At 36.7% G+C, this 24,534-nt stretch overlaps 1 protein-coding gene across 6 annotated transcripts in view; it reads left to right on the forward strand.

The window, feature by feature from the left end:
* Positions 1-24,534, forward strand: part of DLG2 (discs large MAGUK scaffold protein 2) — a gene marked incomplete at both ends in the record, with an annotated part of 1,048,402 nt that overhangs the window by 797,751 nt on the left and 226,117 nt on the right. For all 6 annotated transcript variants that reach the window (XM_082337994.1, XM_082337996.1, XM_082337997.1 and 3 more), the window contains 2 exons: positions 8,458-8,526; positions 18,988-19,144. In XM_082337994.1, the coding sequence (XP_082194120.1) occupies positions 8,458-8,526; positions 18,988-19,144 (226 nt within the window). The remainder of the gene's footprint in view (positions 1-8,457; positions 8,527-18,987; positions 19,145-24,534) is intronic.

Here is a 24,534-nt window from a genome sequence, read left to right on the forward strand (position 1 = left end):
CACCACAAGCTTTGGCACTCTGCCTTTGAATTGTTTCAACATGATCTGATTATTTAGTGTCTCCAGACATCCTTAATAGAAGTTTTCTTCTGAAGTATGTCTGTCTTTCTATTACATTACAGAAGACCTGACTGATTAAGACATTTTTCTGTACTATAGCATGTGTTTTCCTTTGGTGAAGCTGATTTCTTTTTACCCAGCAAGAATACTTGTTGTTCTGTCACATAGAAATCAAACCACCTCCAATTCTCTTACACCCTATGTGATTCATTGGAATGGTAATGCTTGGAAAGCACTAATGCTGGAAGAGAATTGGGAGTGATAGCAAACAGTAAATGAGGTATGGCATTCAAGCGTAGCAGCATGGCAAAAAAACCTTAGTGATGCTGAATTACATAAGCATCATGTCACAAAGCAGGGAGCAGGGTGACAGCTGCTTTCTCCACGAGGAACTGAAAACTCAGCATTGTATTAGGTACTGGTACCAGAGTACCACGAGATGTAGGTAATTGCGAGGCCATGCAGAGTGCGTCAGGAAGTTTTCTGTCATTCCTAAACAAATGCTCCCTATTTAAATTCATGAAAGTAGCACTACATCCTCTTCCACAACTGTAATTAGAGCCAGGTTCAGCTGGTATGATCATGGACCATTTCCATCTGATATTGCTTAAGCAACTGAGAAGGTTAGATTTTCTTTCTTCTACCATTCTCCCTTTTTTTTTTTCTACATACCTATATATGTTTTTCACTTGTTGCAAATATTTTGACGTGTAAACCTCAGTCCTCAACTGGTCTAATTGTCAAACTAACTTCATCAGGGAGTATTTCAACTCCCAGGTGGAGCTTTCATTCCTCATATTTATTACAGTAATATAAATAATAATAATAACAAAAACAATAATAAAACTGAGAGGCTAGTAGGAAGACTTGAGATTTACTTTTTTAAAGAGTAACTGAATGTCTTGGAATGCCGTGGAGATTTAGATGTGCCACTTCTAAAAACCCAAGTCTGTCCAAAGTATGAGGAGAAGATATGAACAAGGAACATAATGAATTAGAAGAAGGATGGGAAGAAAGGAAGGAATTTAAGCAAAATTAAAAAATGTATATTATAACAGAAATCAGTACCTAACAGTGACATTTAAAACAGAATAACCTCCCAAAAGTGCAAGGTATCATGTCTGAGTGATTCAAACAGGCCTCATGTTTCCTAAAACTTGTTCCACTTAATTTTGTATCGATTTCTCACAGTATTTTTTTCTTATGGTTTTCACTCAGTATGCCCAGTTTGCTCAATGCTGTGTTCTTCATAGTACTGTGTAAGTCTGTATTTACCCTACATGGGAACATTAGACTACATGTGAAACTTCATCAAGTGTATATCTTCTCCACTTTACTCCTTTAAGCAGCATTCCTAATTATTGTCAGTTCCCCCCACATCATTCCAACCTTCTTCATCTGTTTTAAATATTACATTTCAAACTAAAATAACAATTATTTCTCAGATAAGCATACTTTTTATATTCTAAAGCTTACCATTATCTCCTACAGTTGCTTCAGCCGTAAGGAAGCAGATTTGAAGTCAGTGGATGTTTCACCACTTTGAAGATAGGTGCTGACTTAGGCACACTGCTAACAAAGGTAGAAAATTAGGTTTATTCCAGGAGCTGAAGCATTCCTCTGAGTCACAGTTTCACCTTGCATTCTTCCTTATAGCTATATGATGCTAATTTAGGGCTGCAGTAACTCAAATATTTTAAGTTGCGGAATGTGGCTAACTGCTTCTTTTTGGTTACTGTTTGAGAAAGGAAGGAAGGAAGGAAGGAAGGAAGGAAGGAAGGAAGGAAGGAAGGAAGGAAGGAAGGAAGGAAGGAAGGAAGGAAGGAAGGAAGGAAGGAAGGAGAGGCAGAGAGGGAGGGAGGGAAGGAAGGAGGGAAGGAAGGAGGGAAGGGAGAAAGGGAGGGAGGAAGAGGTCAGCAACCTTGTTGACTTTACTTATGCAAGTGAAATTACTACAGAGAACCTGAAGACAGATGTAGTGAGGTCCTTATTCTACATATTTGTAGGCAGTGACAACCTAATCCTTCATTTTGCTTGTTTTCTGTTTTGCACCGGGTAAGTATTTAGTCTAGCAATGCTATTTGTAGAATATATGTACAGATGCCATTTTAAAAAATGAATTATGGTTGCTAAGTCAGTCCAAAAATCCTCACTGCATGTGCCTGTGCATGAAAACAGTGTTACATCTCATGTGTGGCTTTGTTGCCTAAGGGTGATCTGAAAGTAGCAGGGTTGAATGTCCTGTTCTCTGGTTTCCTATTTATCTCTGATGGGAGGCTGCCTGGTTAGTTTGACACTTCTAATATGGGTCAGTAACTGTCAGTATTGGATATTATCAAGGTGTTTGTAGCTGAGATAGATAAAATTAATACCCAAAAAGCACTCTCTGGTCTTCTAATTAATCCCACAGGAGAGCAAAAACTCATTTAAGTTAGAAGTTTAGCTGTCAGCAGCATCAGGAAAAGCTGGTTTCACTTCACTGAGCTGAATTAAAACTCCACATTAATGGAATTAAAGCATGTTGCCTTCTTAAACTCTTACATCCATCAAAGCAAAGGCTTAGAAGCTTTATAAACAACTGCAGTGCTACCTCCAATCCTTGACATAAGAAACAACATGCTGAGAATACGTCATAAAACCAAACAGTTTTAGCGTTCTTTTCACTGTTCTCCAGTGGAACTTTTTCAATATTGTATTTATCAATCTTTTTTCTTTTAGTATTTTGAATAACAAAGAAAAACCCAGAGCTCTAGTTTTGTCTTTTTGTTAGGTTTTGTTTGTTTGTTTTTTTTCTGCACAGAATGTACTGATAGACAAATGCAGTTTGTATACTTTTCTTCTGTGTGGCAGTTTCAGAATTGGGACCTCAAGAATGCTGCTCCGAAGCCAGTGTTCAGAGAGGTCTCTATCCAGCCTGTGCCACTAGCTGCATTCTTTCTGAGAAGATGCAGGTCAATTGATTTAGGAAGCAAATAATGACTTTTATGCTGTCAGTTTTGACTTGTCAAAACAAAGATATATGAAATCAAAAGATTTCCTAAATCAAGGCAATAGCAAATGGAGGACAACTGTTCTTTATCGGTAGGAGGTGGGTTGGGAGAGGAAAGCTGATGACTTTTCGAGTACTCTGTGTGTAAAGACAATGTGTAATGTTTTTCTATGAGCAAAAGAGACCAGGAAAAATTTTAGGCTGTAGCAATCTTCTTTCTTCCACCCTCAATGCAATAGGCAGGCTTTGGGATGAACTCTGATTTGAGTGTCATGCAGTCTGATCCCTTAATTCTCGTTGGTCCTTATTTTTAGTTGCCAAATTGCATTATAGAAGTTTAAAACACAATAAACATTTCCCTAATGAGATTGTTTCATCCCAGGTAGGGGTTTCACTGGGATATTGTATATTAGTGAAAGTGTCATTTGTGAAGAGAAGGAGGTAGTTCATTTGGTCCCTACAGGGAAAGAAGGGTTTATAAAGCTGCATCCAGTTTCAGCATCACCCACACCGCAGAAGTGCCTTCAAAACATCCTTTGAAGGGCTAGTACAGAATTAAAACTAAGGAGACTGGCTACTTTTCTTCTTGTTACTATGATACTTATTGTTATTTGTTGTTATTTTCATAGTAGTCATTAAAAAATATGTTGACAGCACACTGCTTTACTTTTAGTACTTTACAAAGATATGAAATAGCAAGCCTTGACTAAGAAACAGGTTTAAAACAAAAAAACAATTTAAACCCATTGACAAAGAGAGGTTGGGTCCTTTGTTCCCTATTTTGCCTCATATTCACTTAGGATCTCATTCTTTGTTCCTTCACCCATATGAATTGTCTTACAAGAATAGTATATTCCCCTTGTCTTGAACGAAAATTAAATAGAATTAAGTTAAAACTGGTATTTTACGGGATGTGAGATTCATTTCTTCAGGGAATAGCCACCTTGTGTGGATGGAGTACTGAGTAGCATATTGAAATATTATTATTTTATATTACTAAAACTATTGAGACATTCATTCTGTATCATTTCAGAGAAAGGGTAGCATTTTTATAAGCCTAAATGTCGAACTTTGAATACTTAGACCTGTGAGTGTAAAAATATGCCCCTTACCTACACATCTCAATAGGGATGTAAGTGTCTATGTTTAGGCATTCTTCATAGAAAATGTGGGTGGCAGTAACCCAGAAGTTTTATTTTCTTTTCTGCTACAAAAGACATGACACATGCATAAGTGTCTTAAGCATGTGATGGAAACAGCTTCTTTCTGCTGGTTCCACCACTTTCACAGAAGCCACCAGGATCTTTATCTTTTAAATAAGTCGGTTAGGAATGATATCAGACTGTTATTTCTGTCTCCAACTGGATAGCCACTTATGTCAAGCAGTAATTAAACTGTGTTTTTGATTTTTAGCTGTCACTGTATTCATGACGATACCTTAGCATAAGCTTGTACCGAGCATCGAACTTGATTTTTGCAATTATGTACAAAAAATGAGTTTTCATATCACCAATTATGAATTATTTTCATGAAAAAAGCTGAGGTCTCATTTGAACTCTATGTCACAAATACCTAGGACTGGAAAAGGATTTCTAACGAGTGGAATATTGCCAATAGCTGAGCCCCTTGCTTGGAAGGAGTGAGGTATAAGGTTCCTTGCACAGCTTTGCATAATGAGGTAGTCATTCCAGTGAGGGGTACTGATGACATCTAGTGCTTGAGTGGTTTGGTAATTTCAGGAGAATACTGAATTGAAATCACTGCTTTAATTCATACTTGTTATGGGATTACAATACTTAATAGCGCATCTGATATAATAGAAAATAATACTGCCATTCTAGTCTACTTTTTTTTCACTCCATCATTGAAATGTGTTTTGTTTTCCAAAGAATCTGCTCTTGCCTCTGAATATTCTTCATTTTCCAGCCTGGCTGGATAATCTTGTGGCTGATTTGCTGCTTCTTGCTGCAGCCATAACAATACTGTGTGAGGGTAACTACCAAGCAGATGTGGTGGCATGGCACAAACTCTCAAGCAGCTGAGGAGAGGGATTAGTGAGTTCTGGGTACCTTGCCCTTCTGCTGAGATGTTACACATCTGACTTTCTGAAAGGGATGAATATCCTCTTTTGGCAAAGCAGGGTTTTGGAAGTGTTTTAGACTGGACACCCAAAATCAAGGAACCTGGTGCACCTAATCACTTCTGGAAATGCTGTTTGCTCTTGTTTCAATTTTGTGTTTCAACATGATTTTCCTTAGAAAGTTCATAAATGGCATTTTCACCAACCTTTCTAAATAGGAATCATACCTTTTAAATAATAATTTACATTCATAAAAAGATGTACAATTTTTTCAACGTACGTGAATAGTGAAATCTAGTAATAAATTTATGAGAGTGCAGCCAATACCAGCTTTAGATCTAGGTAGCTCTATATTCTGAAAGGTAACTTGTTCCGTGTTAAAGAAACCTGTGTAACGTCAAACAGAAATCTTTCATAAAGACTGAGTTTTTGCTAATTCTGTAAAGGCCATTATGAATAGTATGGTGGCAAAATTCTTAGTCTTTATCCATCCATTATATAAAATATTTAGAAACGGAGAGGTTATAACCTTCAGGTTTTGCACAAAGTAGCCTGCATTAAGTATCAGTCCTCAAAGGTAGTTGAATTCGTCAGTAAAATGCAGCGTTGCTGTGGGGACTGAGAGTCTGTTACAGTGATCAGGCTGGTCCCTTTCCTCATTTTGAATCTTCCAGTGCAGAAGCAGTAATTCACCATTCTGTAAATTACTTTGGTGAATGTAGCCCATTTTTTCATTTGCAACATCCAAACAGTCACATCCCAAGTGCTTACTATTCAATATGTTTTTGTGATTGTCTTCAGTTACTAATTCTGTGGATAAATGGGAAATTATTTGGTTTTAGTACTTAGCAGCTGAAAGTCCTACCTTTAATGCTCTTGTAATTTTGCTCATTTTGAAGTTGGTCAGAGTTCTATAAATAAGTTTGCCGTAGTAAAAATAGGGCAATGCTGAAATCTTTTTTGGAAAAAGAAATAAAGCTTTCAGAATTCAAGCCAGTTTGACTAGTTGTGGTTGAATGTAGATATTGTGGCTCTGGTCGTAACAGTATGCCATGGCTCTAGTAAGGCTTGAAACAGGGTGAAGTGACTTAAATGTTTTAAGGCAAAGTGCCATATCAGCTGCCATTCCTCAGCTATCCTTTCCTATGGCATTCCTTTGAAAAATGGAACACTACAGAACAGTTATGAAATAAACCCAGTTCCTGCATGAAACTTTCAGTTGCTAATTTACCATGCCTTGTTAATAGATTTTTTTCCCCACAAAATATGTAGCATCTGTTGCAAGCATATGAGCTGCTTGTTTAAAGTCTCCATTGTGGGTTTGGCATTGGCAGTATAGCTCAGGCACGGCTTTGCCATCCTTCTCTTAGAAACAGACCTTGACATACAGTGTGACTTAGAGGGCCATGACATACGTCATCGTCCCTCCTCTCTGCTGGGTTCTTGTTCCTTGTACCAGCTGTAGTTTGGCACCTCTTGATGCAACTTCAGGGAATAAGGTTTCTGAGAGTCAAGCTGCACAGGGAAAAGATGTAGAAGTTATGGCTCTACTGTGCCACTTCTGTCTCATGTGCACAGGGGGAAAATTCAGGGGAGAGGCTGTTCCCTTCCTTATTAATTTTGCATAGGAAGTCAGTACAGCAACATAAGGATGTATGTTCCCTTCCAGCTCTGTAGAGGGAGAAGGACAGAAGACAAGCCACAACCTAAACTTTAAATTTTTAAAAATGCATAAACACTAAAAAAGGGTAGTTTAAAAATATGCATCCTGAGTCATTTGCAAGATGCACACTTAATGTGAAATTTTAACCAATATTCATAAAATATTATTCTGCAACATTTGTCCAACTAAACTGTTCTGTTCACACCGTGATGCCAGAGACTCGTGATACTCCTGTACACCCTGTGTCTTGCTGTAAAACAGATCAAAAACTCTGTAGTTCTTCTTATAAGGGGAATATACTTTCCCACAAGCTTTCTGAAATACTCAGAACAAGGATGAGTGCAGCAGTTTACTAACATGACACAAGAGCACAATGGTCACAACAGGGAATACCAGCAGGACGCAGGTCTTTTGTTTGTCCTGTGGCATGATATCGTGTGTCACAACCCTATGTGCTACACAGAAAAATCATATCTCTTCTGTCAGACAGACAGTATTGGCTATGCTACAAGACAAAATGCATGTAAAATAGATGTGTTGCTCACTAATGTTGAATGTCTCAGCTTTTAATGAAAATAAGGTGTGCTTCTTCTGAACAAACAGCTTGAGTTGTATACGAAGATTGAAAGCAAGCCAAAATCTTCAGTTAGTAGAATCAGTGATATAAAACTGACTTAAAGATTTATTTTTAATGTGTACTTTGCATTATTAATACTGGGCCTCACTATGTGATGTAGCCATTTAAACTCATCAGAGAATACACGCAGATGCCTCTGCTTTATATTTTTTAAACACATTGTCTTGGATAAGGAATGCAATTTATTATCACAGAACTGCCTTTGACTGGTGCTGTGTTGTTATCCATTTATATTTACATGAATAGTAATGGTACAATACTACTACACAATAGTACAACACTGAAGTTATCATATACTGTGTAATTTATTGGGTTTATGTAATATAGTAAGTAGGTTCCTCAACCATGACAACACATATGAGAGAAGTCATTAGACCTCAGGATTTTCAATCAAAAAGATATTTCATTCACAGAGTCTGTGTTTTACTTAGAAAATATCATGGTTTTTTCTAAATGTTGTGTCTTAGATTGATATAATTGCATGTGGAAAAAACTCAAGCTACTTAAATCTGATAGAAATAATGAATGTTTGTTGAAATTTGTAAAACTCAAAGTTACATTATGGTGCAATTATAAGCAGTGCATGTCCTCTTTTACTGAGTATTCTGCCTGAGAAACACTGAGAATTAGATTGAAAACATTACTATTTACTCTTTTACCTTCTGCTCTGAAATTAACTTTGTGTTTTATGGTTAGTATATTTAGCAGAACAATTAGCATCCAAGTTATTTTAAGTCACTGAACTGTTTGTGTATATAGATTTTTTAAAAATAATAAGAAAGATAAGGGGGAATTATTCTTTTCATTGGCTGCTCTTAAGGAGGAATGAAACCTGATTTTAAACAAGAGGGATGAGCCCTTTTTTGAAGAGATAAGCATCACTGAAATCAAAATGCTTTAGACACGTGTAAAACAATCTGATTGTTATTTCTATTTTGTCATTAGCTAAACTGCTAGAGACAATAAGGATAAGAGAAACTTGTATTTCTTTAACAAATGCTTTTCTTTATTCTTCCTTGGTCATACAGTCATTCCCAGCACAGCACTGCAACGCGTCCCCCCACAGTGAGCTTGCAGCGGACCATTTCTGTGGAAGGGTAAGATGATTCTCTGTTGAAGCTGCCTGTAGAGCTCTCAGATACCACTAAGCCAGACACTGAACTACCCACATACACATAGCCATTAATTAGATGTGGTTTTGCAGACCACAGTGTTTAAGTCTGTGAAATGCAGAAATAAATACTTTCAAATTGATACTGATCCTTTTTAGATACTTAAACTGAAAGGTTTGGTTTTCATGGAGACAAGAATATCTGTCATGGAGGTATATTAACTACAATCTCTTCAATTCATCTCACTTGACTAGTGTTAATATTTACATGTGTTAGCTGTACAATGGTTCCCACTAATCATAGAAATACCCAGTGAAGTCTTACTCTATTTTCTTAATGTGTGCATGAGTTCTTTTTGACCAGGCAGTGTCCTGAACTAAGGATGAAAAAGTACTGATAGAGAATAATAATCCTGTGCTGGTGTACATCTGTGTATATTAATGTGTTAATTGTAGCGGTATAGCTCTGAGTACTTAGCTAACTCCATTTTAATAGAAATAATTGGGTAAAATATGAATCATTCACAACCACAGTTAATATTTTTGCATCTTCATGATATTAGAAAAGCTGATATTTAACAAACACAGATTTTGGTTGCACTGACTGACATAGTTTACAAAAAATGTTAGGTTTGTTTCTCCCCTCCCATAGAAATGTGGAACTGTTTGAAATATATTGTAGGCATAGGTAATAAGTTGTCATTGGCTGCTCTCAGGTTCTATTTCAAAGCTTTTCTTTCTTGTCATAAAAGCGAGAATCCAAAGTTTCCACAGAGGAAAGCTGTTATCGTGCTGTATTTTGTTTTATGTTGCAACCTTACTGTGGTGCAGTCAGAAAATAAATGGTAGATATGTGAAATAATCCACTCCTAAGTGAAGCCTGAAATGTTATTCTCACAAGCCTCAATTTTTTCTTCCTTATCTAGATCTAAGATCTAAGATTTTAAGTTTTTATTTAAAATATGTAGGACAGCTATGGTAATTATTCATTGAAAATAAGACTGAATAATGAAATTGTTACAGGAAAGGTGCATGTGGCTTAAGGGCTGTCATCTGGAAGGTAATTCTATAAATGAAACCCTCAACATCCAACCTTCTTGCTCAAAACAGGGCTACTATCAAGTTAGATCAGGTTGCTCAGGGTCTTGTCCAGTGAAGCTGTGACTATCACCAAGTGTGGAGATTGCACAAGTTCTGCGCAACCTGTCTCAGTGCTTAAACACCTTCATTTTGGATTTCTTTTCGTTATTTCTCTCTTTCTCTTTAATGAACAGAGTCATAATAAATTCCTCTGTTTTTTCCGCAAATCAACTCATGAATAAATTGATGTTTGAAATAAAACTGAGCTTCAAGAACAGATTTATCAATTAAAATGGTGATTGGATTAAAAAAAAAAAAAAGAAAAAAAAAAAAGCATTTGCTAAATTGAGATTTAAGGAAAGAAATTCTATTATGATGTCTCCGACTTGGTCTACTGGACTCTATAATTCAGGAGGTATCCTACAGGTTTAAACTCCTATTGAAATTTGGAAATCAATCTGTCTACGTGAATTTTTAGATAAATTGCAGAATCTGTACTGGCCACGGAGCCAACTTGCATATATTGTCTATGAATCATTAGAGCGCAGGAAATCTGCAATTGATATTACAGGTCTCCTGCTGTTCAGGAGGTAGAAGAATATCTGGCTTGTAATTATTACTAATCAGCTTACACTGAGTCATATTTCATTTCACATAGGAAAGTGGGACTGTTAGCCTATTACACCGCTGAGCAAAAATAAGTAATCAGCTCAGCCCTAAATATTTCATTATGTTAAAGCTCGATTTATTCTAATGTTTTTGTGAAGTCCATGCTGCTAAGTATGTTTATAGCTAATACAGTTTAAGGTCAAAGCAAAGTTATTTTTCTCTTTTAGGAACCGGGTTTCCATCAGTAGAGTCCTGTATTTAGGTGACTCATTATATTGCTTTTGAGATGCACTTTGTAAATAGCTGCTTTACCTGCAAGGCATCCCTAGCACAAAGGCATCCCTAGCACACACTTAAATTTGTGGCCTGCATGCTGGCTCTGTGTGACTGATTGTGTAGTCACTGAAGTAATATAATTATTGGGTCCTGTGAAGGAGAAATGAAATATGGGAGGGTTAAAGAAATACAGGGGGAATTGCATTCACTGGCATTTATTCCTTTCCACCCTGTTGAATATGTGATAATTGAGCTGGCTAGAGTAGATTTTTAAAAAATTCTAATAGTTTTTTCATCTAGGTAATGGATTCATATAGAAAAACTTTTTTTTTTGGGGGGGGGAGGGCTTTTGTGGACTTCATGTACAGTAAAAAAAATGAGTAGCAAGGTGAAAAAAATAAAGATGTCTTTAACGATTGAATTTTCTTTATACTCAAGCCATATATTCTTCACAGTGTAATAACTGTACATGAGGTGAACAGATTTATTATGTGTATAAAAGCATGAACTTCACAGGTGTTTGATGTCATCATTAGTGTGATCTAATTAGTAACTTCCCTAATGGTTTGTTTGCATGGTTTAAAAACAAGAAAACTATAACATTTGAATTTGAAAATATTGTTGATTTGAGTTTTTTGGAACAGTTTTAATGAACAATTTTAAGTGTGAGTATTCAAAATAGGAAAAATATTGGATGAAACTAGAACCTGTTATTTGGAAATCCTGCTGTACTATCGCACAAAGCTGTAATGTTAGTGGTGTATGATAGCTATCCTCTCTGCAGTTAACATTCAGACTAAATTGTATTTTATATGCTACCAGTCATCTCTTCTGCTGAGCTGCTTAGAAACTAGGATTTCAACTTCTTTGATCAAGAGTGTTTTGATGGAAATTTTAAATGAATTTATCAACGTGACTGAGTATCTCAAATATATATAAATATTTATAAATAAATAAACAGCATTTGAACCATGACTAAGGGTAAGAATTTTTATTCTGAACAGAACAGATGTTACAGATTGCTTTGTGTTTCAAAAGTGTCTTATATAAAGTAATTCTGGATGCTTGCTACTAACGGACTGTGTATTGATATTTCGAAACATGGCTTAGAGGCACTGCTATTTTTAGGTCTTCTCCTAGCCTTTGAACGCTTCCTGTCTCCTGACAGTGCAATGCAGTTCCCTGTTACCATTTCCATCTCATCTAGCTTTGCTTACAAACTGAAAAGCTGGAGCATTCATGGTAAATAGAGCCATCGAATGCTGTAAGTAACAGTTTATAGAAAAGTGGTTCCAATATGGAAACAATAGTTTTTAAACGCAGGTTGGAAAGCAACCTTTCTAGCATGGAGTTGCTTGTGTTGGGTATAGCAGGTGGAACAGAGATGCAGTTTGGGGGATTTATTTTGATGATTAGCATGTAAATAATGCACCTCTTTAATCAGAGAAGAGAGACAAGTGCTTATGTGAGACAGTATAAATGAATAAGCATACTGGAATAATCATCTCCCTTTCAAAGTTAAAGAGGATATTAGCTGTCCTACATTGTCGCTCTAGAAATCAATGGTATTTCTCAAATCTAGGAGATATACTCCTGTGCATTAGAAGTAAATGTCAGGCATCGCGGTAAAAATACAGACCAGTTTCATTTTTCAAATAATAAATTATTCCTGTATGCCAATTCCATCTTGCTAGCTGTAAGCAGAAAACATTGCCTGGTGTGCAGGCTTTAATTTCCCTACAAAAGACAAAATGAAAGACTGTTAAAGTCCAGAGGGGTTCCCACAAAACAAATAAAGTTGCGCATGTATAAGCCAGTGCACTCATGCATGCATCAGTCAGGTTGAAGCCTGGCTCCCAGTAGGTTCCCTCGTATTAAATACACTTCAAAGTTTAGACATGATGTTTGCAGAATAAATGCATTAAAAATGTAGTCAGGATTAAAGTTAGGATAAAGTATTGCTTCTACATTCAATCAACAAGAAATGCCAAGGAAACCATAGTCAAATAAACAGATAAAATACTTGTTTCAAGCAGAATGGGTAACTGTAGTAAGCAAAATTATATTTTGCTATGAGATATGATAAATTAACATCTCGTTAAAGGCTGAATGCTTAGTTGTTAGTGTATCAACATTTAGTAAAATGAAATAATACGTCACTAATCAATTACACGTAATGAAAATGAATGCACATGACCAACACATTGTCTCAGTTTAAGAAGGCAAAGTTATCCCTCTGGACTGTGATGCTCAATGTGACAGCAATAGATAAGAGGAAGGTTTCCTTATTTTTGTTATTTTCAATCATAATTGAAATCAGGATAATAATAATTAAAGTCACAAATCAGGGATCAGACCCCACTGGGTCAGGTGCAACACTGATGCGCTCAGCCTCTCCTAGGCTTTGAGATGGTAAAGGACTGGGGACTGGAGAAAGGAAGGAGGAGGGAAGGTCTGCCAGCTCCCTGCCACTGCCCGGTCGTGGTGTTTTGGAAACCTCACAGGAAAGGTAGATCAGAGGGAGGGCTGGGGAGGAACGCAAGGGATAGTGCTGTTTCACATCGGGATGGAAAGGTTTTGCCAAGCCTAAGAGGGTAATAACAGGGCGAAAAGCAATAGCCAACATGCCACAGAGGTGATATTGCAATAAAACAATAGATGAGAGCACTACAGATAGATTTTCCTCTAAATTGTTGTGAAGCAGAGTTGTAGAAGCCATAAAAGAAAATTTAAATAAGCAGAGTAAGTTTGGTTTTGCCTGAACTTGAAAGTCTTCTAAAAAGGTGAGTGTGCATATTACAGGCCTTCAGCCACTTAAGGTTTCAAATTATCTCTTGTGTGATTAATCAGATTTTAAACCATCATACACCCTGGCACATTCTCTGTCCATCCTAGCTTTCTGTGTTAAATGCTGTGAAGAAGAATGCTCGATCTATTTGAATTACCTTTTTTAGGCCCTTCCAGTATGAATGTCCATTGGCTGTCTGAAATAAACATGCAGTTATGTATCAGAATTTCTTGAAGCATGAGAGGAAAACGCGAAGTATTGTACTGAAAAAGCAATGGCTTGATTAGCCAACTGACTCTAAGCAGGCTCACACAGTGAATTGTCAGAAACCAAACACCATACTGCTCAAGAGAAGGGTGCTTTAATCCCTTAGATTTGGGTTTTTTTTCCCCCTGCCATGCTACTAATGTGTGACTTCAACCAACTAATACAATTTCTCTCTACTTCAATTTTCCCTCCTGCTATTTGCTACTTTAAGTAGCTTGAATGGGTTTTTTTGCGTTATATGAGGGTAGTGCTTAGCACAGAGGGCATGGGGCCTTCGTTGGAGACTGGCTGCTGCCCTAATGCAAGCAGTAAGATACATAAATATTCTTCTGGGCTTTCTATGATGTGTGTTACTGTAACAGCAAATCAGCATGTGCATGAATGGATGTATGATTTCAATACCCATTGTGAGGCAAACAGCGTTTGTGAAAAAAAAAAAAAAACAACAAAAAACCACTAAAACAACAAAAAAACCTGCAGCCAAAGCAAGATCAAAGCCATATTTCTAAGTCCCTGCAGGTTTGGGATACCTCATAGACTGGATATAACTGAAGAACTCTCTACGGTCTGATATGTGAAAGCACCCAGTGTGCTTAATATTTCTGTAGATGTTCCAAAGAGCACAAAATCATTTCAACACCCCAATTTTATGCATGGTGCAGAAGAAACAGGCAGAGCTGTGTCAGTGTGCAATGAATACTAAAACTGACTGTATTCTTTAATGTAGCCAGCAGCACAAAATAAGCAAATTAAAAATGGATTTTCTTTCAGTTAGTTACTATAAAAATTACTTGTTACTTGTTTTCAGAAAGCTCTTCCCCTTCATTTATCAGTCCAGTTTTTGATCTCTTAAATTAAATCTATAATTACTATGGATTCACAATCTACAGAAGGATGATAGGGATAATCAATGGTTTTTGTCTTATCATTTTCTTGTTGTAAAAGAGTAAACTTATCAGAACAAATATTCAGTACAAATGTAGCAAATACAAAACACTTAGCTATTTTCAAGATAATGAACAAATAAAACAAACATGAACCAAAAAAAAAAGTTCAGGAGGAAAAATGCCTCACTTTTTTGATTTATTTTTGTTAATCACATTTTTATGACAGGAGAAATTTTCTTAAGTGTTGAAGCTTTACCCACTCTGATTTGTTACTATTTATTGGTTTCAGATATTAATTTAATAATACATTTACGTCAGGCCTGCATTTTATAATGTGCTTTACAGAATCTGATTTGATGCATTCCCTGAAGCAAGTAACCAAGTCCATCCAAATTGATTCTCCCATTGATTTCTGAGCCTGTAAATTTGTGTGGATTGCAGCACTTTATCTGCTCCTTTGCTCCAGGCTCTATTATAGTGAATCTTCCTTTCTTCTTTCTCTACCTTTTTAATTTCTTCCCTATTCTCCTTTACAGATGCACTGTCTCCCTTTATCCTGCTCTCTCTTTTCTTTGCTCTTTTTTTTTTTTTAATCCTTTTTTTTTTTCCCCCTTCTGCTGCCTTCTGTCAGTCCAGGAATGTTTTCATCTCACACTCCTTTCTAATTTCTGCTTGATTTCCCCTGCTGCTCTTCTCTGTTTGTATTTGGTACAAAGCTGCAGGAGGGCATAAAACATGCAGACACAGAATTAAAGTGCTAGTACGCTTTGTTAGCACCTAGGAACTTACCTTCAGCCGCATTTATCACAGAAGAAATTGTAAATGGGATAAGTAGTTAAAGCTGGAGGCAGAAACATGCATTTCAGAAACACTGGTTGTTACACTGTTCTTTTTTCCTAGGTAGCTACAGAGTGCCACCTATTGTCTCCAAAGCAAGCAGTGAGCTTTTAAAATAAGTTACCCTAAAATTACCTTTGTCTCAGTTGCTGTTTTCTGTAGAGAACTACACATTTTTACTGAATGCATTTACTGCAAGAAAACATTGTTCACATTTGAGTTACTTTTCTTTCACTTCTTACTCTCCCATCACTGTGTCATCTTTTTTAATTCCATTACCTCCTTTACAGTACTTATCTGCATTCTGTCTAAAGTCCCTTCATGTGTATGACAATTACATTCATAAAGAATTTTAATAGAGGCAAAGGAGTTTTTCCTAATGTTGCTTCCCAGATATTCAAGAAAAATTGGAGCACCTGTTCTTAGATTTCCTTAAAGATCATATTAAAAGAGATTACTATAATTTTTTATACCAGGTGAATAAATATATAACATCATCATCTTTAGCTTTATCAGAACTAGCCTTTTCTTTGAGTGTGGCTAAAGCATTGACAGATAACTCATTTCTGCATTACTCTTAGGAGAGGACCTTGTCAGGGGCTGGTATTGTAGTTTGTTTGCTTGAGAAACTTTTTTCCTACTTCAATTTCATAGCATGCTACAAAGCTTTATTATCATCATAACAGATTTTTTTTTCTCATTTTCATACTAAGTACATTATGCAAGCGTGAACCATGATATATTTTAAAAATCTTAGTCACTTATTATACTGTGGTGAATTGGGATATACCTTCTGCTTCCTGTAGGTTTTGCAGTATAGTCGTGGCGAAAGGTTATTTCCATGATGATGACAACACCACTTGTGTGTTCTTGAATCCACCTTTCAGATTCTGCAAAATACTCAGATATGAAAGAAGTATGAAGACATGTTACGCTTGGTCAGTCTCTATACAGCCAAATTTAAGTCATGACCAAAATGACCTGATTAGGCTAAAGAGCAGGAGCCAAAACCCATCGTGTTCTAATCACAGCTTCTGATATTTCCCCGTTATTGTTTGAGCTTCCTCTGAACATAATCATCCAAGACCAGAATGTGAATTTTGCTGTCAAAATGCCAAAATTACAAAACAGCACTGACAGCGTTTTAGGCATAAATCTGCTGACTTGATCAGAGACAGGGATTAATAACTGGGCCAACTTTTTGTTGAGCTGCACAGCTTAGCATTCAGTGGATACCCAGTTGTATTGACCTAGTTTTGCCCATAGCACTGGCTTTCAACTTTATGATCCAAGCTGCCTGTCATACATGGAAATATTCAGTTTCATTTTGAGCAAGAGCTCTTCTGATTTCTCACCAGCAGAGCATACAAATGAATTTGTTTGACTTTACTGCCTCTTTTTCCTCAATACCCAGGTAAATAATAATGGCAGTAGCTCAAATATTGCAAAGTATTTTTGATGCATAGGACTCAACGATGACAAGTGTCACCGTATCGATTTGTGGATGAGGAAATTGAAGCTGGAGGAACAAATGACTTGCCAAGATCACTCAGTAGTGCATGGGCTAAGTGGGGGAAGGAATCCACGCTTCCAGCTGCCTTAGTTTCCTCCAACCCCCAGGCCACCCTTCCTAATTAAAAATCTGTTTGGACTTCTTAGATCTGGATTACATTATGTCTAATCTGCACATATTTAAGAAGATGCTAAAAGTGTTGCTACAAGACAAATCAACAGCAATAATCCACTCAACAAATTGATCAAAAATCAAATTGATCCAAATCAACAGCAATGAAAAAAACCCAAAAAAACCCAAACCTTTATTTTCTGATTAGTTAAAAACACTTCAAGAATACACAAACTCAAGACAATATGTCTCTTTCTCACAGCTGTATTTTTAAAAGGTTGTTTTCTGACTATACAATGTTAAGAGAAAGTTATAAGATGGAGGACCATATGGAGTATGACTAATACTTTCCTAAAGGTTACAATCACCTTTAAATATATTATAAAAAATTTGCTTAGTTTTTTCTTTCAAAAATATTAAGCTTCAGTTTCAGAACATTGAGATGTTATTTAAAGATCATGATCAGTCTGGGGATACTCTTTGAACATTACCACTGGGCAAAGATGAACAAACACCTACTGATTTTGGAATTATCATCTAAAGGTTAAGTCCCCATGATGTATACAGCCAAAAGACTTAACTTGCATCAAATAAGACATCCCTCGATGCATCACTTCTCTCTCTCCTTTTCCTTTTCCTTTTCCTTTTCCTTTTCCTTTTCCTTTTCCTTTTCCTTTTCCTTTCCCTTTCCCTTTCCCTTTCCCTTTCCCTTTGCCTTTGCCTTTGCCTTTGCCTTTCTTTTCGCTTTTCTTTTCCTTGCTTTTTCTTTCCTTTCTTTGCTTTGCTTTGCTTTGTTTTTTTCCTTTAAAAATGAAATGGAAATGAAAAAGCCATTCATATGAAGTAGAACTGTTACATAGTACACAGGAAATATTGAATCTTTTTTACAGGAAGCATTGTGGAGCATGTTTCTGTAGATGTTGTGTGTGTGTGTGTTTACAATTGTCACTCTGCTGGTAACTTTTATTTGTAAAAATTGAGAATTAGAAGAACATCCTAGTTCTCTGTGAGGAGTCACAGACACGTAAATGTATGTGTTTGTGAGTATTTGCAGGGCTGGGCTTAAGATTTACACATACTAATATAACAGCATTTACACCTTTTCTGAAAAGTAAATTGTTAGAGGGATTTGAAATGGGGTAAGTACCAATAAATATGATGTGTGTGTATGTATATACAGTTGTGTGTGCTTGTGTATCCAAGGAAGAGACAGATCTGAGGCCTGGTATGTAGAGCAGAGCTTGGGAACCGGAATACCTGGGACACTTTCTCAAGGATGTTACCTTGATTACTTAGGAAAGTCACCTCTTTCTGGACATAAGTCTTCCCATCAGTACAATGCATATTATTATGTTTACATCCTTTGGGGCATATTTTCAATTTACAGATGGAAAGTGCTGTATAAGATGTAGCTGTTACTATTTATTGATTTCCATCATAATGAACAAGTTTTTAAACCAGTAAGACAAAAGCAGTTATCCTCTCTGGTTCAGTGACAAAGTTGCTGTGTGACTTTACAATTGCAAGCACCTGATGATGTCAAACCGGAGTTTTTAATGAGATTCTGCTCTATTAGCTTGATCATACAAATGTTACTTGCTCCAAATCTTTCAGGATCAAACATACATGCCATTGCTTTGCCTAGAGTTTTACATTTTTTCTTTGTTCATTTGTTTAAAAAGTAGGACTAGAACTTAAAATAAAAAGGTACCAGGTAAAGATTGATTCTACCTGTATATATAGTATTGCTATAAATTAGATTATAAACATCTTCAGTGTTTCAGTTTTTCTTTTAATAAATCCATCACTTAACTTAGTGAAGATGACTCCAGTGGGCTGAAATTAATAGAGATGTTTGGATTCAACCCTGAGGACAAAAAAAAAAATAATGCTGGTTAATTCCTACCCTGTCTGTTCTCCAATTAACAGATTCATCTCATTTGTTTGTTAAATGGTTTCTTTGGGCAATAACAGGCCATTGTGTCTTAAGCAAAATATAGTATGCTTAAGATGCCTTGAAAAATGCGTACACACTAAGAGTTTTGAATGGATAAACATTATCATTTTGTTTCTATACAGAGAGCCTCGAAAAATCATCCTGCACAAGGGCTCCACAGGACTTGGTTTTAACATTGTGGGAGGAGAAGATGGGGAAGGCATTTTCGTGTCTTTCATCCTAGCAGGCGGGCCTGCCGATCTCAGCGGAGAACTGCAGAGAGGAGATCAAATTTTGTCTGTAAGTATTTGTGTTGGGCTTTGCTGGCCAACTACTTAATCTTGTTCTTTGTCTATACTGCAAGGGACACACAAAGTCTTTCTGGTTTTCATGTTGCGAAATCCAAGCTGGAAGCACTTTAACATTTAATATTTTGTTTAGTTGCTCTCGTTTTTTATTGCATTTGTTAATGGTGTTACTTGCACTTAGCTTAGAGACTTTTCTCTACTTAATGCTGCCTGCAGTATGGCAACACTGCAGAGAAGACCTAAACACAGTGCAGACCTCAGCATCTCCCAGTTTAGCCCATCATCCAGTTCCATTTTGCCCAAAATGCACTAGTGAGTCCAAAGATATTTCTTAGTTTCAGATTTTCTTTGTGGAGAAAAAGCAGTAGGATGAAATCATCTAGACTGGGGGTGCCATCTAGTGTGCACTAAACTGCTTAGCAAATGGCTCAATACAAGGAGGAGATTAATTAGCTTATGTTAATTATCTCTGTGCCTCTAATGAATTTGATGATCACTCTGAAATTCATTTTGAAATTTTAGAGGATAAAAGGCTTTGTAGCCTGAGGTTATATTTTGCATACTTAGTCTCAAAAACATCTTTCTAATTTTTCTTGCATGTGTATATTGATAGCACGCATTTATGGGCTCTGTCAAGTAATTGAACATCTGACTGAAACAATCTGAACATAAAAGATTTTGAATGACAATTAAAGCCTTGAAACTGTAGTTAAATATCCTTTCACATTATGCCGCCTTACAGAAAGAAGAAACTATCCCAAATTGATACAGTTGTGGCTGTTTCATGCGAAGTACATAACTAGCCTTAAGGCAAAGAACTGAAACACAGGAATTACTCATCCCAGATGAGTGATGGACCCAGTAGGCTGCAGTGTCACTCTCACTCCCACTGTCGTGCTTTGTGTCCCTGTGAATCTTGCATCCTTGCCTGCACTTTGGTTAGCATTGGGGTGGAAGATGGCTTTAGCCTGGATGATTTGTGGCGTGGTTACGTGGCACTTTCCTGGTCAATGTTTAAGTCCCTTCATGAGGAATCTGGAACTGGTTTTCCTACATTGCTAAGGAGTTTCTTGGCCACTGGCCTATTCTATGAAAATTGAATTTACCTTCAACCCGTCAAAGTTTTGGTGTGAAAAGGTGGCTGGAGCTGCTTTGCAATATATGGAAAATCTGACGAGTTAACACCAGAGGGATGCTGTAACCTGAAGTTGTGAGGACCGTCATAGTATATTTTATCTAGACCTGTTCCTTGAAAATGCTGTAAGAAAATTGAGAATGGGCAAGTAAAAAATGTTTAAAAGTGCCTTACAGAGATCCCTAAGTAGAAAGTTCATAGGAAACTGCAAGAAAACCAAAATAGACTCTTATAAGGTTATCAACCTGAAGAGCTAAGGAAGGCAAATGAGAACACAGGCAAGAAACCTAAAGAATAGAAATGGAAATTTCTTCAAGACAATTATGCAATTTACTTTTCTTTGGCTAGATGCAGGAAAATAAGGCTGACTGAAAGAACACTATGAGATCAAAGCCTTTCACAGTACATAGTATTCAGAAATCCAGCAGCTCAGATACAAATTTAAAAGTCCATTTTCCTTTATTTTTAAGCAAGGGTGTATTTAGCACTGTAGGATACTGCCACAGTTGAATTCTTAACACTGATTTTTGTCTGTTTCATAGCAATGTTTTCCATAAGTTCTAATTAAAGTTACCAGTGTTGCTACAGCATTTACTTATCATGCAAGAGTAGTTTATTTGTTCATTGAGCAGAGCGGGATGCAAATTATTACTAAATTAAACTGCATGCATATCCCCAGGCAATCACCAAGGCAGGCACTGCTGACTTATTTAGTCACAAATAACTATTATGAATCCATTTTTCCGTATTCAAATGAAATAAATTTCATGCACAGGCTACTTTTAGAGCTGATTAATCTTAGACCATTGTCTGGTGAAGGGTCGCAGACACCTTAATTTTATAAGGGCTGCACAAAGTAGGTCTGTTTCTCCCTGTTTGTTCTTTCTTGTCTCATCCCTCAGAAACACTTACTTCCCTACTGAAATAGTTTTCCCATTTGTTTCTCAGAACATGACAAATCTGATTTACCAAGAACAAACAGTACCCTCAAAGCTAGTATTTCTAATTAACTCAGGCTTGGTTAAATTTCTTTCAGACAGGAAGCACAGTAAGTGATTTAACTTTGGAGATCTGGATTTAATTCTCTGATTTTGCTGTTGTCCTTCTATGTGACCTTAGGCAAGGTGCTTTATTTTTTTTAAGCCTCAACCTTCCACATGGAAGAGGAGGATTACAGTAATTTCCTAATTCATGCCTGTGCTGCAAATATGGCAAAGTGTTGACTGGTTGAGAGATCTGTATACTCACCTTTGGGAAGGTACCTATAAAAATACCGTACGAGACTGCAAATCCATGACTTAGACCCAACAAAGCTAGGAAGATGCATCGGCTTTGGGTGACACACTGGACATATAAATAGACCCAGAGTCAGCCCACAAGGCTTGGACAAATCCCATAACCTCTCTGCCTCTCTTTCTCCCTGCTCACTGTTATGTGATCTGGAGGGGTCCAAGCCTAAAGGCCTCAAGGGGCTCTATGAAAGATTATGCCGCAGTCTTGGTCTCATGGACGAGTGAAATCGGAGTTTATTTTTCCTAAATGCCACCAGATGGCATCATAGGATCAGTAAAGATAGAGATCTGCCTTTGGAAACTGGCTAAAACCTTAGGAAAAACCGTTATAGTCACATTTTTCTGTTTTCAGTTCATTGGCTGGAAATGTTTAAAACTTATCTCAGAAAGCAGGCTGATATTCCCGATGCTTCTGTGCAGAGAGACAAAATGAATCATATCTGAACCTTGAAGGCAAATTGGAGAATAATGGAAAATGTTCTGTTTCAAATGGTAAAACCTTTCAAATAGCAAAAAATGAATTATAGTGTTACATTCATGATAAGCTAGTTTTTCCCCCTAAAAGGCAGGATTTTTTTAGTGCCAGTTTCTTCTTGCTATAATTCATTATGCTCTTGTGAATTACCACCAAACTAAACATTTTCCTCCTCACTTCTGAATGTCTTTAAAATGTAGTAATGTGTTCAGCACTGTAAGACAATATATCCCTCCCTGTAGTATTGTCCTCTTATTAAGTATAATGTAAATATTATCAAGTGGCATTTTGAAATTAATTGACATCAAGACTTGATTTGCTAGGCACCGTGTACACACAGGTTAACTTTCATCTCAGATGTGTATAACCCAAACGAAATGGCTCAGAATATCCATGGGAGTATTATCTCAATTTTAGAGCAGTGGAAATTAGTTGCCATTATGTTCATTGATTTGTTTAAAATCATGTGAGAAGTCTGGGCCAAGTCTAGACTTAGAGGCTGCTTGAACTCTGATCTAACCCCAAGTTCTCCATCTGTTAGAAAAATGCAGGCTCTAGTACAAACAAAATATAATGTTCCTTGATACCATCCTTGAAGTTTAAAATTCCACTTCCAATACTAAAGGATATATTGCCTATTAAAATAGCAATGGGAACCCAGCGTTGTTTGGTGAAAATCATCTGCATGAGAACAAATGATTTCCAAGAGCTATATGCATAAAATGGCCACACAGTCATCCTTGCTGAGAGAAAGCAGTGCAAATCTTATAATTTCAGGAAGAGGTACAAAGTGAATACCTTGAAATTTTTAGAGGAAATTCTTGGGGAGGCAAGAGGAAGAATATGGTCCTATTCAAACAAAAATTGCCACATCATTTTTTGCTTTACAATCTCAAATCAAAATTATGATAAAACATACCTACTTATTTTAGGTGTCTTAACCTGTATGCTTCAAAGCACTTTCACTACCAAGTGGGCAACTTTACCTATAGGTGCAGTACCTAAAGCACAGACAGTTAGTTTACACATGCAAGTTCAGCAGCAAAATTCAGATTTACAATTTACACACCAATAATTAGTGCTCCTTGAATTCCTATGATGACATTGTTTTTCAAACTGTTTTATAATTTTCCATAAGACTGCATCAAGTTAAAAATGTATATAAAAGAGAGAATTAAGGTGAATTAATAGCCGTAAGGAGGTAACAGCACGTATTTGAATCTTAACATTTGAATTTGAATCTTAGCATTTGAATCTTAAATTTTGAAATTACTGAATTTTGTGTCTTTGGAAAAGACTAAACCTCAGATTAAGATACTTAAATTTAGACATCTACATGCTTGCTGTGTGTCTGGTTGCCATTAAAGTCAATGAAGGCTAGAGAATGATTCAGCTGTCCAAGTATGAGTTGTGTAGAGCGAGTTGAATCGCTCTGTAGGCTTTATTGCCTGTATTGATTGCGTATCCATTGACTTTAAGCTTGAACACTTACTACATGTGTACGTGTCTATATTTAGGTGTCTTAAACTGAATCTCACATTTCATGTGTGTTTGCCCTTATAACAGATGTTTGTTTTTTCACCTAACATCATGCTTGCTTCATCACAAAGAAAAGTAAAATAAAATTGTGGACCATAAAAGCAGTATCAGTTTTATTTCGTTTTCCTGTAGAAATGCTTTAGTACTTTGTGGTTTGCAACAGCAGGATGAAGGGTGGCTGGTAGCCTGAAAGTGGAATCAAGAGAAAAAGGAGACTGCTTGCTCTGGAGCAAGATTGCTGTTCCCAAGCAATGCATCCTGCAGTTACCTTAAGGAAATAAAACGGGTTTCCTGAAGGGTAATTGCTCAACAGCAACAGGAAAAATAGTCGAAAAAGAACAGGCTGCACTGTGAAGATGCAGGTAGTACTCTTGTAGTGCTTCCATTTTCCCTACTGTCTAACCTGAATCAGATGAATGAAGTTAACCAAATTCTGTATGATTTTCCTCTTGATCTAGCATGGTACCAGGATGTATTCATATATGGGGAAAGGCAGTACCTTTCTTCCCCTGCTACTTTCTGAGAATCAAACAACTATGCATTGGGAAAGGGCTACCAGAGATATTCTGTGGGGTTTTCTGTCCCTGGTTCATGACATTATATATGGTTAGTTTGCAACGCTGGTATTTCAGCATGGTATTTCAGTGCTGTCTCTGGTCTTTTACACAAGGTTCTCCCTTGTAGAGGAAAAGTGATCTCTTATACTGATCAGATTTTGTCTTGCATCGGTGCATTGTCCTGCTGTCATTTTTGTGAGATGTTTGCTTTTCCTTATGAACAGTTTAAACACTTCTTTCTGCTTAGTTCCTCCCACATGACTCCTACCCACCTTCTCACTCACATCTGTAGCAAAAATAAAGTATGCATTGGAAAAAATACAATGTTCTCCAATTTCTACTCCAAATGTGCGTATATAGAGCAGGATAGTGTGTAAGGACTCT

The sequence above is a fragment of the Platalea leucorodia genome, assembly GCF_965183815.1.
Source record: "Platalea leucorodia genome assembly, chromosome: 2".
Taxonomy (NCBI): Eukaryota; Metazoa; Chordata; class Aves; order Pelecaniformes; family Threskiornithidae; genus Platalea; species Platalea leucorodia.